This window comes from Aquarana catesbeiana, linkage group LG10, assembly GCF_042186555.1.
Source record: "Aquarana catesbeiana isolate 2022-GZ linkage group LG10, ASM4218655v1, whole genome shotgun sequence".
Taxonomy (NCBI): domain Eukaryota; kingdom Metazoa; phylum Chordata; class Amphibia; order Anura; family Ranidae; genus Aquarana; species Aquarana catesbeiana.
Window position 1 is genome coordinate 33980464 of NC_133333.1, and position 13749 is coordinate 33994212.

The 13749-nt window shown below is 44.9% G+C and overlaps 1 protein-coding gene and 1 pseudogene across 1 annotated transcript in view; one reads left to right on the plus strand and one right to left on the minus strand.

The window, feature by feature from the left end:
* Positions 1-13749, minus strand: part of LOC141110564 (urokinase plasminogen activator surface receptor-like) — a 69504-nt gene that overhangs the window by 11274 nt on the left and 44481 nt on the right. The window contains exons 3-4 of the mRNA XM_073601966.1: positions 8926-9066; positions 6164-6313 (exon numbers count right to left, since the gene is read on the minus strand). Coding sequence (XP_073458067.1) covers positions 6164-6313; positions 8926-9066 — 291 coding nt within the window. The remainder of the gene's footprint in view (positions 1-6163; positions 6314-8925; positions 9067-13749) is intronic.
* LOC141111517 (U2 spliceosomal RNA) lies at positions 7283-7431 on the plus strand (annotated as a pseudogene).

Below are 13749 nucleotides of genomic sequence, written 5' to 3' on the forward strand. Positions count from 1 at the left end.
GGTTGAGGTTGTACTTGGTTCGTCCAGCAATGAAGGCTTTACTGAAATGTTAGGGCTTACAGGAAGCACATTTGGGAGCCTCTATTGCGGACAATTACGTTACTAACGGGACACAAACAATATTCAATGAAAGTAACTCTACAGAAAGCTGTCAAAGAGAGCAGAGTTAGAGACCCTGCTGCAAGAGTTGGTCAGAGACTGTAAACATGCTACAAGAGATGGTCAGAGACTAAGGGCATGCTACAAGAGATGGTTGAAGACTATGGGTATGCTATAGAGATGGGCAAAGACTATGGGCATGCTACAAGAGATATTTAGATACTATGGACATGCTTCAAAAGATGGTCATGGACTAAGGGCATGCTACAAGAGATGGTCAGAGACTATGGACATTCTATAGAGATGGTCAGAGACTTTGGGCATGCTATAAGAGATGGTCAGAAACTATGGACATGCTTCAAGAGATGGTCAGAGGCTATGTTCGTGCTTCAAGAGTTGGTAATAGACTATGGGCATTCTACAAGAGAAGGTAAGAAACTATGGGCATGCCATATGAGATGGCCAGAGACTATGGGTATGCTTCAAGAGATGGTCAGAGATTATGGACCTGCTTCAAGAGATGGTCACAGATTCCGAGCATGCTACAAGAGATGGTCAGAGGCTATGGGCATGCTTCAAGGAATGGTAAGAGACTATGGGCATGCTACGTGAGATGGTCAGAGACTATGGGTATGCTTCAAAAAATGGTCAAAGTCTATGGGCAGTCTACAAGAGATAGTCAAATGCTAAGGGCGTGCTACAAGAGATGGACAGAGACTATGGACATGCTATAGAGATGGTCAGAAACTATGGACATGCTTCAAGAGATGGTCACAGATTATGGGTATGCTACAAAAGATGGTCAGAGGCTATGTTTATGCTTCAAGAAATGATAAGAGACTATGGGCATGCTACAAGAGATGGTCAGAGACTATGGTCATGCTACAAGAGATAGTCATAGATTATGGGCATGCTCCATGAGATGGTCATAAACAATGGGTATGTTTCAAGAGATGGTAAAAAGCTATGGGCATTATACAAGAAATAGTCAAAGGCTAAGGGCATGCTACAAGAGATGGTCAGAGACTATGGACTTGCTTCAAGGGATGGTCACAGATTAAAGGTATGCTACAAGAGAGATGGTCAGAGGCTATGGGTATGCTTCAAGAAATGGTAAGAGACTATGGGCATGCTACAAGAGATGGTCAGAGACTATGAAAATGCTTCAAGAGATGGTCAGAGACTATGAAAATGCTTCAAGAGATGGTCAGAGACTATGGTTATACTTCAAGAGATGGTCAGAGACTATGGGCATGCTACATGAGATGTCAGAGACTATGGGTTTGCTTCAAGAGATGTCAGAGACTATGGGTATGCTTCAAGATATGGTCAAAGTTTATGGGTATGCTACAAGAGATAAACAGAAACTAAGGACATGCTACGCGTGATGGTCAGGGACTGTAGACATGCTATAAGAGATGATCAGAGAATACAGGCATGCTACAAGGGATGATCAGAGATTGTAGACAAGCTGTAGGAGATGATCAGAGACTGTGAACATGCTCTAGGAGTTATTGGTGACTGCCCTTTTGCTTTAGTAGACAGTTACAGATTGAAGACACATTACATAAAATCACTGCTCTTTTAATCCCTTTACAAATCAATGTTTCCACATTTGAACCCCCTTAAAAATGACTTTTACCACATTTGATATTTCTCTCAATAAAAGTCATAAAATAACATCAAAAGAATGACATAAGAAGGGAAAAGGGATGGACAGCACAAAAAAAAGTAGGATAGTGCAAAATAAATAAACAAAGCCATTTAACTACTAGAAGCCAGTCTATAAAATATTTTACTGTCTTGAAAAAGCAGCAATACAAAGACTACTGTCAACAGGAGCTCTCAAGCCCACACAAGTACTAAAGAGCTGCATGCATACACAGGATCCTGGGCTGGGCACCTGGGTATTAACCCCTTTACCTGGTGGGAGCCGGAGCTTGAAATGGGCCGTAATTCCCAAGGCCAGTAGTAAAGGCTTCTAATTATGTTGCACTGAATTGGCTGTACATTGATGACATCAGCAGAAACTGGCCCCTGATCACTGACCACGAGCTGTCCTTGACAGCTTGATCACAGTTTTGGCAAAGCCATTGAACTGTGCCCCAAAATAAGACAGGGGCTCATATACAATATGTGTTGGCTGAGTGACAGCTAATTGCTAGGCCTGAGCACTGCCATATGATGGACTGGTGATGTCACCGCTCCCCCTAGCCTCCAACACAGGTGACACATTGCATTCCACTCCTGGCTGCAGCGGAGGCAGGAGTGGTGCAGGATTACAGGTAATGTAAGTATAAGTGGGTGGGTGGACTTTAGAACACACTACCCTAAAGGGGTAAAATGACAGTGTCTCTTTAAAGTCAATTTAAAACTACATACCCATCTAATACTCCTCATTTCACAGGGTGACAACACCGCTACATGATTTCATGGTAGAATGCAGTTGTCACCTTGCTAAAGGAAGTGGAAAAATAACAGATTTGCTGTCAGAAATGAAATAACAGATTTGTTTGGCGTCTTAACTTTTGGTGGTGTCGGATATTTGGGTCCCCCAATGCATGCTTTGGTTTCTTCCCCTGACACCTATGCTTCTACAGGACACAGGGGCCAGCAAATAGAACCACAGAATGCAGTAGGGCAAAGCCTGATCACCCACACAAGGCAACCTGGGCCAGAGCCCCAGGGGCCCCAACTACAACCTTCATGCTCCTGCAGTAAATCAAGTGGACAGCAAATTGGTCAAAGCTGTTTTTATAAGCAATTGGTGTCTAATAGGGTGTGGGCGGCAAAGCCACTACATAACCTAAGGCCCTATTCTGCTTTAATCCATCCCTGCTAAAAATGTGTAGGTAGGGTGCTGGACCCAAGTGCTCATTAGAATGGGTATCGACTCCAACCCTTGGGGGCTTCTCTCCATCATCTGGGGTGCTCCTGGGTATCCACAGAGCAGTTTGATGTCTTTATAAAAAGGAAGACAGTGCCACAACTCTAAATTAAGTCTAATAAATGTTTATTATTCACAGCAAAGGGTTATAAAGTTTATCCAACAGGTTTCGTGAATTTACAACCCCCTTCATCAGGGTTTGTATGCTGGCAATGATGTACGATAATACCGGGCAAGTATTGTGGCAAATTAAGATTAAGGCATGGGTTGCCGTGTGATGAAGGAGGATTTTGAGCCCCTGAAATGCATTGGATATACTTTCTGACCTTTTTTTTCCACCAAGCTTTATCTTGAGTATTGGCACTCTCATCCCTTTTTATAGACCTAATCTATCTATGCACTAGGGAACAAAGCTAAGAAAATACTCCAACAAATGGCAAAAAGACAAATGAACACAACTACCGTAAAGGTAAATTTGCACTTTAAATGGAACCTATCAGGGCGAAAATAAAATAAAGCAGCCATACACTCATTTTATGAAGTGAACATTTTGAGGCTGTCCCTGTCTCCCTTACTTAGTTACCTAATGAGTCAGTGACCTGAAACAGGTAAGACAGGTTCTCTTTAATTTTGGCTATTGTGTATTTCACATTCGATCCATGTGGCAGACAGCAATATGTAACCAGCGGATAAATTTCATGGAGTGTTATGGAGAGATGGGATAGAGAGCTCTGATGCTAACATCAAAAAACAGAATTTAAATGAAGTTAGGAGGATTTATTTCGAATAACAAGGGAGGCAGCCGCCACGTTTGATGAAACAGCCTTCTGGGTGTCGCTGTTGTTACAGTTTGAGGTTAAAATAGGATGCGGTGAGCTAATCGGTGCACAAAGATGTTGGTGCTTTAAATGCCAAATATGGCCAAAAAAATAAATAATTAAAAAAAATAATAATGGGAAATGTTGTTCCATGCTGTGCCATGTGATCCTGCCAGAAATGCTGAGGGTAGCTAAACTCTTCCCCTATCCACTTCCAGTGCAAATAGCGTGATGGTATAAGGTCTGCTAACAGGAGATCGTGTCAGCTCTTCTGTTCGGTCGCCCCTTCAACCCACCTTCTCTTATTTTAGCAACCACTGGAGGCAAGACTTCAGAAGAAATGTATAGATAGAATATGGATAGATAGATAGACTATGTTACCAAAATTATTGGGATGCCTGCCTTTACATGCACATGAACTTTAATGGAAACCTAGTCTTAGTCCGTAGGGTTCAATATTGAGTTGGCCCACCCTTTGCAGCTATAACAGCTTCAACTCTTCTGGGAAGGCTGTCCACAAGGTTTAGGAGTGTGTCTATGGGAATGTTTGATTTAAAATCTTGTAAAAAAAGAAAAAGTTGCACTCACAAGCGGAGACTTGGTAATAGCAGTTACTTGGCAATAGCAGTATGTGAACTCCATACTCCCGACCTGGTTCCTTTAAGATTTCTTCCAGGGAGGGGTTTTGGGTCCCATATATAATATGATTTCGGAGAGGAAGGGTGTGACCTGAAGAAGGAAACTGGGTCTCTGAAAAATGTTGTCATAGCAACCGATCAGAGAGACGATCCACCCGTTACCACCTCCCTTGGCGGCCGGAATTAACATCATGCAGTGCCGGCTGGTCCGGGCGCATGCGCGGCTCCTTGTACTGACCAGCCAGGATCCCACATCATCCATCCCCGCTCCTTGAGTCTGGGAGCCCAGTCCTTGGAACAGGCCGGGAGAGGAAGCATACATGCTGGTGTAACTGCTTTTACCAAGTCTCTGCTTGTGAATGCAACTTTTTCTTTTTATACAGGATTTTGAATGAACGTTATCACACCAGGGCGGTTGTGCGCTCTCTTTCTGCCTATATTTGTCACAGATTCCATTCCACCACCCAGTGGATATACAAGGGAGCTGCAACACCTAGATCAAGAGAACCATTAAACACAGATTGGTTTCCATGTAAGAAGTGTCCTGTGGGACTAGCGCTGATTGGAAATAGAATGGTTTGTGTCTATGGGAATGTTTGACCATTCTACCAGAAGTACCTTTGTGAGGTCAGGCACTGATGTTGGACGAGAAGATCTGACTTGCAGTCCCTGCTCTAATTTATCCAAAAAGGTTCTATCGGTTTGAGGTCAGGACACATTCACCCATGTCTTTATGGACCTTGCTTTGTGCACTGGTCCAAATAATTTGGTGGAGGGGGTATTATGGTGTTAGGTTGTTTTTCAGGGATTGGGCTTGGCCCCTTAGTTACAGTGAAGGGAACTCTTAAGACGTCAGCATACCAAGACATTTTGGACAATTTCATACTCCCAACTTTGTGGGAACAGTTTGGGGATGGCCCCTTCCTGTTCCAACATGACTGCGCACCAGTCCACAAAGCAAGGTCCATAAAGACATAGATGAGCAAGTTTGGGGTGGAGGAACTTGACTGGTCTGCAGTCCTGACCTCAACCCGATAGAACACCTTTGGGATGAATTGGAGCAGAGACTGCGAGCCAGCCCTTCTCCCTTCTCATCAGTGACTGACCTCACAAATATGCTTCTGGAAGAATGGTCAAACATTCCCATAGACACACTCCTCTTTCCAGAAGAGTTAAAGCTGTTATAGCTGCAGAGGGTGGGCCGCCAACTCAATATTGAACCCTACGGACTAAGACTGGGATGCCATTAAAGTTAATATGCGTGTAAAGGCAGGCGTCCCAATAATTTTGGTAATATAGTGTAGATAGATAGATAGATAGATAGATAGATAGATAGATAGATAGATAGATAGATAGATAGATAGATAGATAGATAGATAGATAAATTGTTTACAAGGTAGGTCACCAGGTCTTTCCTTATACAATTGTTTGGCTTGGGACAGGCATGCAGAATATGATGACCTCTGTGCATAGCCAATTTGTACACACATACAAGGGCCAATTTAGATAAAAGCCAATTAATATACCGGCATGTCTTTGGAGCATGGGATGAAACCCATGAAAGCACAGGGAGAAGATTCAAACTGTATGCAGATGGTGTCCTGATTGAGATTTCTATCAATAGATAGATAGATAGATAGATAGATAGATAGATAGATAGATAGATAGATAGATAGATATGGATGCATTGATAGACAGATATAGATGACAAGTCTTCTCACCGTTAGTTTCCATTGTGATGACATCCACACAGTTGTTATTTACTTCATCACAAAACAAGGTCTGCTTAGGGGGGCAGGTGATGGTGGTGGAGGTAGTGATGGAGTTATTACAGACATTACATTGCAAGCGGTTTGAAAACACCTTGGAGGCTGTTGGGATAAAACAGATCACATTGTCATTGTCTAATTTTTTCGGCCATACATCAAAGTTCACAGTGGCTGTTACAGTGGTTTGAACGTCATATGTAGTGCTAACCTATTTCTGCACCACCCATACTGTCCTGATACCTAAATGGATGCCAGACAGTGTATCATTAATAGTATAACTCTGCAGCCCCTGGCTCCTTCTGATTCCCAACATACAAACATGGCTGTGGTGGCAGAACATTTTGGCAATTTTCAAGAAGCGAAATCAGTACTTTGACACCGTCAAGCAGTCACTGGTAACCCCCATAACAAGTCATGGCCGCTGTCTTCAAGTACCAGGATCTGCAGACATGTTCGATTAGGTGAGAGAACAATGTTGGGGCCAACATGTACAGCTAACAACATGTACAGAGGTATCTCTACTGCCTACCACTGTATTCAGGTAGCACCCGTAGATGTCATTGCCAAACAGTGACTACATGTAATGGTATGCACTCACTGAACAATCATTTTCCACCCAGCTCAGATGATTTTAAATTGACTTTTGTGGAGCCAGGTGGTGCTTGTAATGTCACTCATGGCTTGAATTTCAGTTCAGCAGGAATTAGCCAAAATTCAAACCATCTATGGGTGTGAAATAGGGTGTTAGATCAGACTTTAGTATACTATAAAGCCAGAAAACCTTCTCCTGCATAACCCTCTGACCTTGATGTTACTCTCTTGCTTAGGGTTCAACTTCGATGCCAAGCCCTGATTGCTCCCATAGATTTCAACTTTTCCTACCCACCTTCCTGTCCAATGGGAGCACCTTGAGGTACTTTGATTGGATAGACCAGTCATTTTCTTCCAGGGTTCTGTGGAACTCTAGGGTTCCTCCAGAAGTTGCTAGGGGTTCCTTGAGCTGTGGCGGATCAATCTCCCATCTGATGGTGCCTGGATGATTCCAGGTCCAACCCAATTTGGCAGAGCCAGCATGCTTCTTGGTCTTTTGGCTAAGATCAAGTGTAGTATCCGTTCTTATCAGTGTCCAGTAGGGGTGCTATTCTGGCCTTTTGGTAGGAATAGCTGGCTGTACAGTATCTCTGCTGATATGATTGTAGTTGTGAAGGCTAGTACCGGCTGGAAAAGAAATAGGGGGGATGCGGGGTATGAGAGTAATTGCCCCAGGAAGACTGGAGGGGCCCAGTGTCTAATGATTAGAATGGGTCTACCTTGTCTGGTCATGGGCTGGGAAGGCAGAGAGTCCATGGTGTCTGTGCCCCCCTGGAGTGGTTACCCCAGGGGTGCTCTTAGTAACACTTGGGTGTGGGACCCCACTGTGTGAACAGGCACATGATTAAAGCACTAAAAACATTATCTGCTCTGCGCCTCCATAGACTAGGCCTTTTGGCTATAAATCCAGGGAAATCTTTGTTACCTGGCCTCAGGGACTAGCCAGTGCACCTGCACGGCCACTATGTATTTATTTTCCTCCCTCACGTTTGTAACTTTTTGTACTTTTGTTTGTGTCTTTTTCACTGCATGGAGGATGTGGGTCCTCGGGACTAACCTGAACTCTAGGGGGAGGATGTGTGGCCCATCTGGTACCTTCAGGGGAGCCCCCTCACCTAGTATTCATTGGTCAGCTTTGGCTGACAATGAGGAGAGGGGTCTGCCAGACCTTTTGGCCAGGTGGACCATGTTTGAACCTTGTTGCTATCAGGAACCTTGCGCTCCGGGGGTTCAGGGTAAGGTCCTACCCCTTCGGGGGTGGACAAAGGCGCACCCTTAGGTGCACTTTTTTGTGTGTGTTTTACATGCATTTTTTGTTCACTTATGGGTTTTTGTTTTTGTGCACCATTGCGGAATAAAAAAAGAAGAAAGCCAGCTGCATGAACCCAATAATCTTTTTACCTGTCTTTAAGGCGGGAATTCTTCCCACTAGCCCCCATTGAATCGATTTTAGCATGGGGTTACCTGAGCTCTAAAAAATTATTTTAAGGGTTCCATTGGAGTAAAAAGGTTGAGAAAGGCTTGGGTTGGTTAGGATAAGCTTCAGGTGCAAAATGTAGCCCTGAAATTGGGGAACCCTTAGGCATAGAGTGAAACCAGAATCAGAGGGACACAGGAACTGTAAGACCCCTTTCACACTGGGGCGGTTTGCAGGCGGTATTGCGCTAAAAATACCGCCTGCAAACCGCCCCTAAACAGCCTCCGCTGTTTGTTCAGTGTAAAAGCCTGAGGGCTTTCACACTGAAGCGGTGCGCAGGCAGGACGGTGAAAAAAGTCCTGCAAACCGCTTTTTTGGAGCGGTGAAGGAGCGGTGTATTCACCGCTCCTTCACCGCTCCTGCCCATTGAAATCAATGGGACAGCGCGGCTATACCACGGCAATACCGCGGCTATAGCCGCGCTGTACGAGGGATTTTAACCCTTTTTCGGCCGCCAGCGGGGGTTAAAACTGCACCGCTAGCGGCCGAATACCGCTGCAAGAACGACGGTACAGCAGTGCTAAAAATAGCGCTGTTGTACCGCCGACGCCCCCACCGCCCCAGTGTGAAAGGGGCCTAAGTTGCAGGGATTTTAAAATTTACATTCAAAACAATTAACAAAGGCACACTTTGGTGCCTCCAGTACCTGAGAACCGGTTGAGGTTGCAGTAGTCAGTCTCACAGCAGCTTGCTGTCATGTAGATTGATGTCGTTCCTGTATCAATGATGGAGGATTGGTTGCACAACTGTGTCGTAGAGCACCCTTTCATGACTGTATTGCTGCTATCTGAGGATGAGGAGGACAACATATTGTGAATCAAACATCATTTTGTTCAAATGAGTCCATCAATTAAACTGACACTTCCTATGATTCGTCAAGGCACATGTCCACATAACTATACCTTCATATCATTATTTGGAGTAAAACCTCTTTCTTGCCATGAATAAAACATTGCTTCTGAGTCTGTCATGTGGGGATTGATTTACTAAAACTGGAGAGTGCAAAATCTGGTGCAGCTCTGCATAGAAACCAATCAGCTTCCAGGCTTTTTTGGCAAAGCTGAATTCAGCAAGCTGAAGTTAGAAGCTGATTGGCTACCATGTACAGCTTCACCAGATTTTGCACTCTCCAGTTTTAGAAAATCAACCCCATGGTGTCAGGAAACCAGTGGTCATGTTCCTGCCTAAAGGAACTGCACATCCGCATGTAGCAGCCTGCAGACCTGCGCACAGAATTAAGGCCGTGCGTGCATCAGCTCATTTACGCTAAGGGACGTGAGCAGGAGCGTGCTTGTGCTCACTGTCATGCATGTGTGCATGCACTTTGAACGGATTACTGGTGCCCAGTGGCCTATTTAAAGTACTACAATGCTCAAGATCATTGCTGAGTGGTTATCAGTACCTGTGACCTGTGACCAGACCCTGCTTGTTCTTTTGTTATAGCCGATTTGCCTTCTGGCTATGCCTGAACTTGATCCCTCAGGTACCCAATCTTTAGCTTGTTTCTTGACTCTGCGTCTTGCTTATTGCCTTGGCTCATCTTATGCTTCTGTGATACTGACCTCGGCCTGGCTCCTGTTTACACTCTCATGTTCTGAATCTGTACTTCTGCTGCCCACCTGCCAACTTCTGCCCATCTAAAATGCCCTGAAACGCGTAGCCACACCCACTAATGTGAAGCTGTCCCGATCCAGTAACTCTCCGAAGTCACATCACTTCCAGACTTTTAGTCCACAGCGTCTAACAGACCCAGCGGCTTCCTGCAACCTCTGCATTGCCTGGTTACACTTTCCTGCCAAACTCTGCGCATTCTACAGCAAGTTTCCAGGATCTTCTGCTGTGTCAGCAAGCTTCCCTGACAAACTCTGCAGACATCAAGCATTACCATTGATGTGTCCATACACTATGTTCACCAAGTGAGTGCATATTGTTTTCAACTTCCAATGTTTTAATAAAGTGCTAGACTCGGATGGTGCCCCCTGTCTTGCTACTCTTGTTACTGATCATGTTCCTGCCTCCTAGTTCTGCAAAGCACTGTGACGACATTTGACAGGAGCTCCTGTTCTCCAGCATCTACTTCACCGCAAGATCCAGGTCTTTTGCTGGCCAGGTCTTACTACAGGAGCTTGTACCTCTCTGTGTCCTGTTATACCCTGTCATCAATCTTAGGGGGGCAAACAGGACAGGAGGTATAAGGGACAGCCCTCTCATTGGCATGGCCTCTACCAGGTACACAACACATGGGGGTTGATTTACTAAAGGCAAATCCACTGTGCACTAGAAGTGAAGTCGCTGTAGATCTGAGGGGGACATGCAAGGAAAAAAAAAAAACAGCATTTTTGCTTGCACGTGATTGGACAATAGAAACCAGCATAGCTTTCCCTCATTTCTGATCTTACCTTCAGATCTACAGCGACTGCACTTCCGAGTGCGCTTGTATTGCACTTTATTGCACAGTGGATTTGCCTTTAATAAATAAACTCCATGGGTTCTGGCAATCAATCATTGCTACTGTTTATAGTCAACATTGAGGTAAGAGAATCACAAATGCTGATGCCATGTAAATATAGAAAATTGCAAAAGTATACACTGAACTTTTTTTTTTAATACATTAACATTCAGGCATTGGATTAAATGCATTAAAGAAAAAGTCTTATTTTTCTGTAGCAGTACCCCCGAAAGGGCTGCTGAGTGATGTGACCCACCTGTCACCCTGCCTAGCCTGGCATTCACTTCCAGTCACTCCAAGACAATTAATCAGTCCATCAGCTTTTTTTTTTTGTATTTTATTGAGGGATTAGAACTTGGATGGGGTCAAGGAATTCATGGGATGCCCAGAAAAAAGATTCTTGCAGGGTAGATCGCTCCTTCTCCCTCCAACACAGTTTTTCAGGCACAGCTAGCACATGGGTAGGCCTAACTCGGATTTCAATCTGGCCTAAGCAAAGTTCCTACAAGGCAGGCACCGTGGGCCTCTATAGTGTAGCAAAAGAAAGTTCTAGTGTTGGCTGCCCTCTTTGGTGGACTACTGATGCCTTACCTCCCAACTTTTTCAGAAGGTAGGGAGGGACACCTATTAGCTAAAGTATGTAGGCATAGGGCACACACCCCTGCCATGCCCCCTTAAAAGACAATTATACAAGAAAAATTATTAGGGAAACACTTTTTGACAGATAAAGCATTTTTATATACAATTACTGTATATAGATCAGACCAAAATGAGGGACAAATGAGGAGGAAAGAGGGACGGGACATTTTTCCAAATCAGGAACAGTCCCTCAAAATCAGGGACAGTTGGGAGATATGCTGATTCCGGTCAGCCCCTTGCAGACCCTGACAGCCCTCCTGGCTGCAGCGTCCCGACTTCACTGCCATTAACATCACAGTCTCTCCCGCTGGCTCTGCATCCATCTCCGACTGCACATTCCCAGTCCTATCCGGCATGCTTCTCCCAGCTCTCCCGACTGTGCCTGCCACTCACCGACACCTGATGAATCCCTCCTGGAGACTTGCCCGGCAGTATTCCCAGCTGTTCTCTCCTGCTCCTGTTCAGGACACCCCTTGGGTTGTGAGGGGTTCCTGTTCAGCTCCAAGCCCCTGGCCCAAGGTTACCCCCCCAGACTGGGGGGCTTCCTCAAAGGCCCGACAACCTAATACTCTATCTCCAATTCTTCCACCCGAACAACCCCTCCCCAGCTGGGCTGACCCTGGGTATTTAAGGAGGCCTGCCCCCTGCCAATCCAGATTGGGGATTGGTCAGGTCTCCTCAGAACACCCCAGACAGCTCCACCTTTCTTCCACACCTTCCTCTAGAAGCCTCTAGAACAGAGGGAGGTGACCAAAAGATTAAGCTAGCTGTGAGTCACCAGCCTACACTAAACCACTCCCAGCCACAGATCACAACAAACAAACTGCCCAAATTTACCTGTACTGACCAAAAATCTCAACTCTAGCACCTACCTAAGTAGAGGGTGCTACATCTTTTTTTATTACAGTGTTCTGTCTCAACAGGGAGCAAAGTACTTATGTAGTATATGTAATAATTTGGCCCATGTTGCTACCTGCCTTGTAAGCCTAGCTACATGATCGGACAGGATGCCTCCCTCCCTAATTAAGAAAGTAAAATCATCACAAGCTCAGGAGCTTCCTGAAGACGCCTGTATGACGAAACACGTTGAGGCAGAGTCTTCGACCGCCTCTTCCATGTTTCTAGTGACATCACATCTGTAATTGGAATGCACTCCAGCTCTGGTGAGAGCAGAGCGGCGGCGTTCCCATTCTTTACTACCCAAGGCTGTCTATGTTGGTGCTACATCGGCACTTTAAATGTGAGTGGAAACATTGAATTTGTGATCTTTTTAATTTCTTTATAAAAAAATATTACACTATGTGCTTTTTTTCTGATACATGTGCATTTCCTGATTGGCATGGGAGAAAGGTAACTGTGGCTCTTAAAACTTTTCCCTGGGAGACCGGACATCTGGGCTGCAGGAGGAAAGATTACAGCTTAAACCCAAAAGCACTTTATGACCTTGTAACAAACAGGTCATTTATATCTGGTGAGTGAGCATTTTTCAGCGCTAGGTGGTCACCTTTGCATGGTTGGTGTGGAGGAAAGAAGAACCTGACCACACTATAATAGGATTCATTGGTGCGGGGACACACAGTTGTACAGTGCCTTGAAAAAGTATTCATACCCCTTGACATTTTCCACATTTTGTCACGTTACAACCAAAAACATAAATGTATTTTATTGGTATTTTATGTAATAGACCGACACAAAGTGGCACATAATTGTGAAGTGGAAGGAAAATGATAAATGGTTTTCAACATTTTTTACAAATAAATATCTGAAAAGTGTGGCGTGCATTTGTATTCAGCCCCCTTTACTCTGATACCCCTAACTAAAATCTAGTGGAACCAATTGGCTTCAGAAGTCACCTAATTAGTAAATAGAGTCCACCTGTGTGTAATTTAATCTCAGAATAACTACAGCTGTTCTGTGAAGCCCTCAGAGGTTTGTTAGAGAACCTTAGTGAACAAACCGCATCATGAAGACCAAGGAACACACCAGACAGGTCAGGGATAAAGTTGTGGAGAAGTTTAAAGCAGGGTTAGGTTATAAAAAAAAATCCCAAGCTTTGAACATCTCACTGAGCTCTGTTCAATCCATCATCTGAAAATGGAAAGAGCATGGCACACAGTGGTGGCTGGTGGAATTTTTTCTTTGGGGGGCGGCAAACATTATGCCTCCCATTCCCCCCCCGGTCAGTCAGTAGCGTTTACCCCATCACCGGCGGCTTCCCCCTGCTCAGCAGCAGCGGCCTCCCGTTCTCCATCACCAGCAGCTTCCCTTCCCCTGCTCTCCACGGCGGCGGCTTCCGTTTCCCCCCTCCTCCTTGGCGGCCAATCGGGAGTCTTCTCTTTTCGGCAAATCAGAAAACGGGTCTCACACCCGCTTCTGATTGGT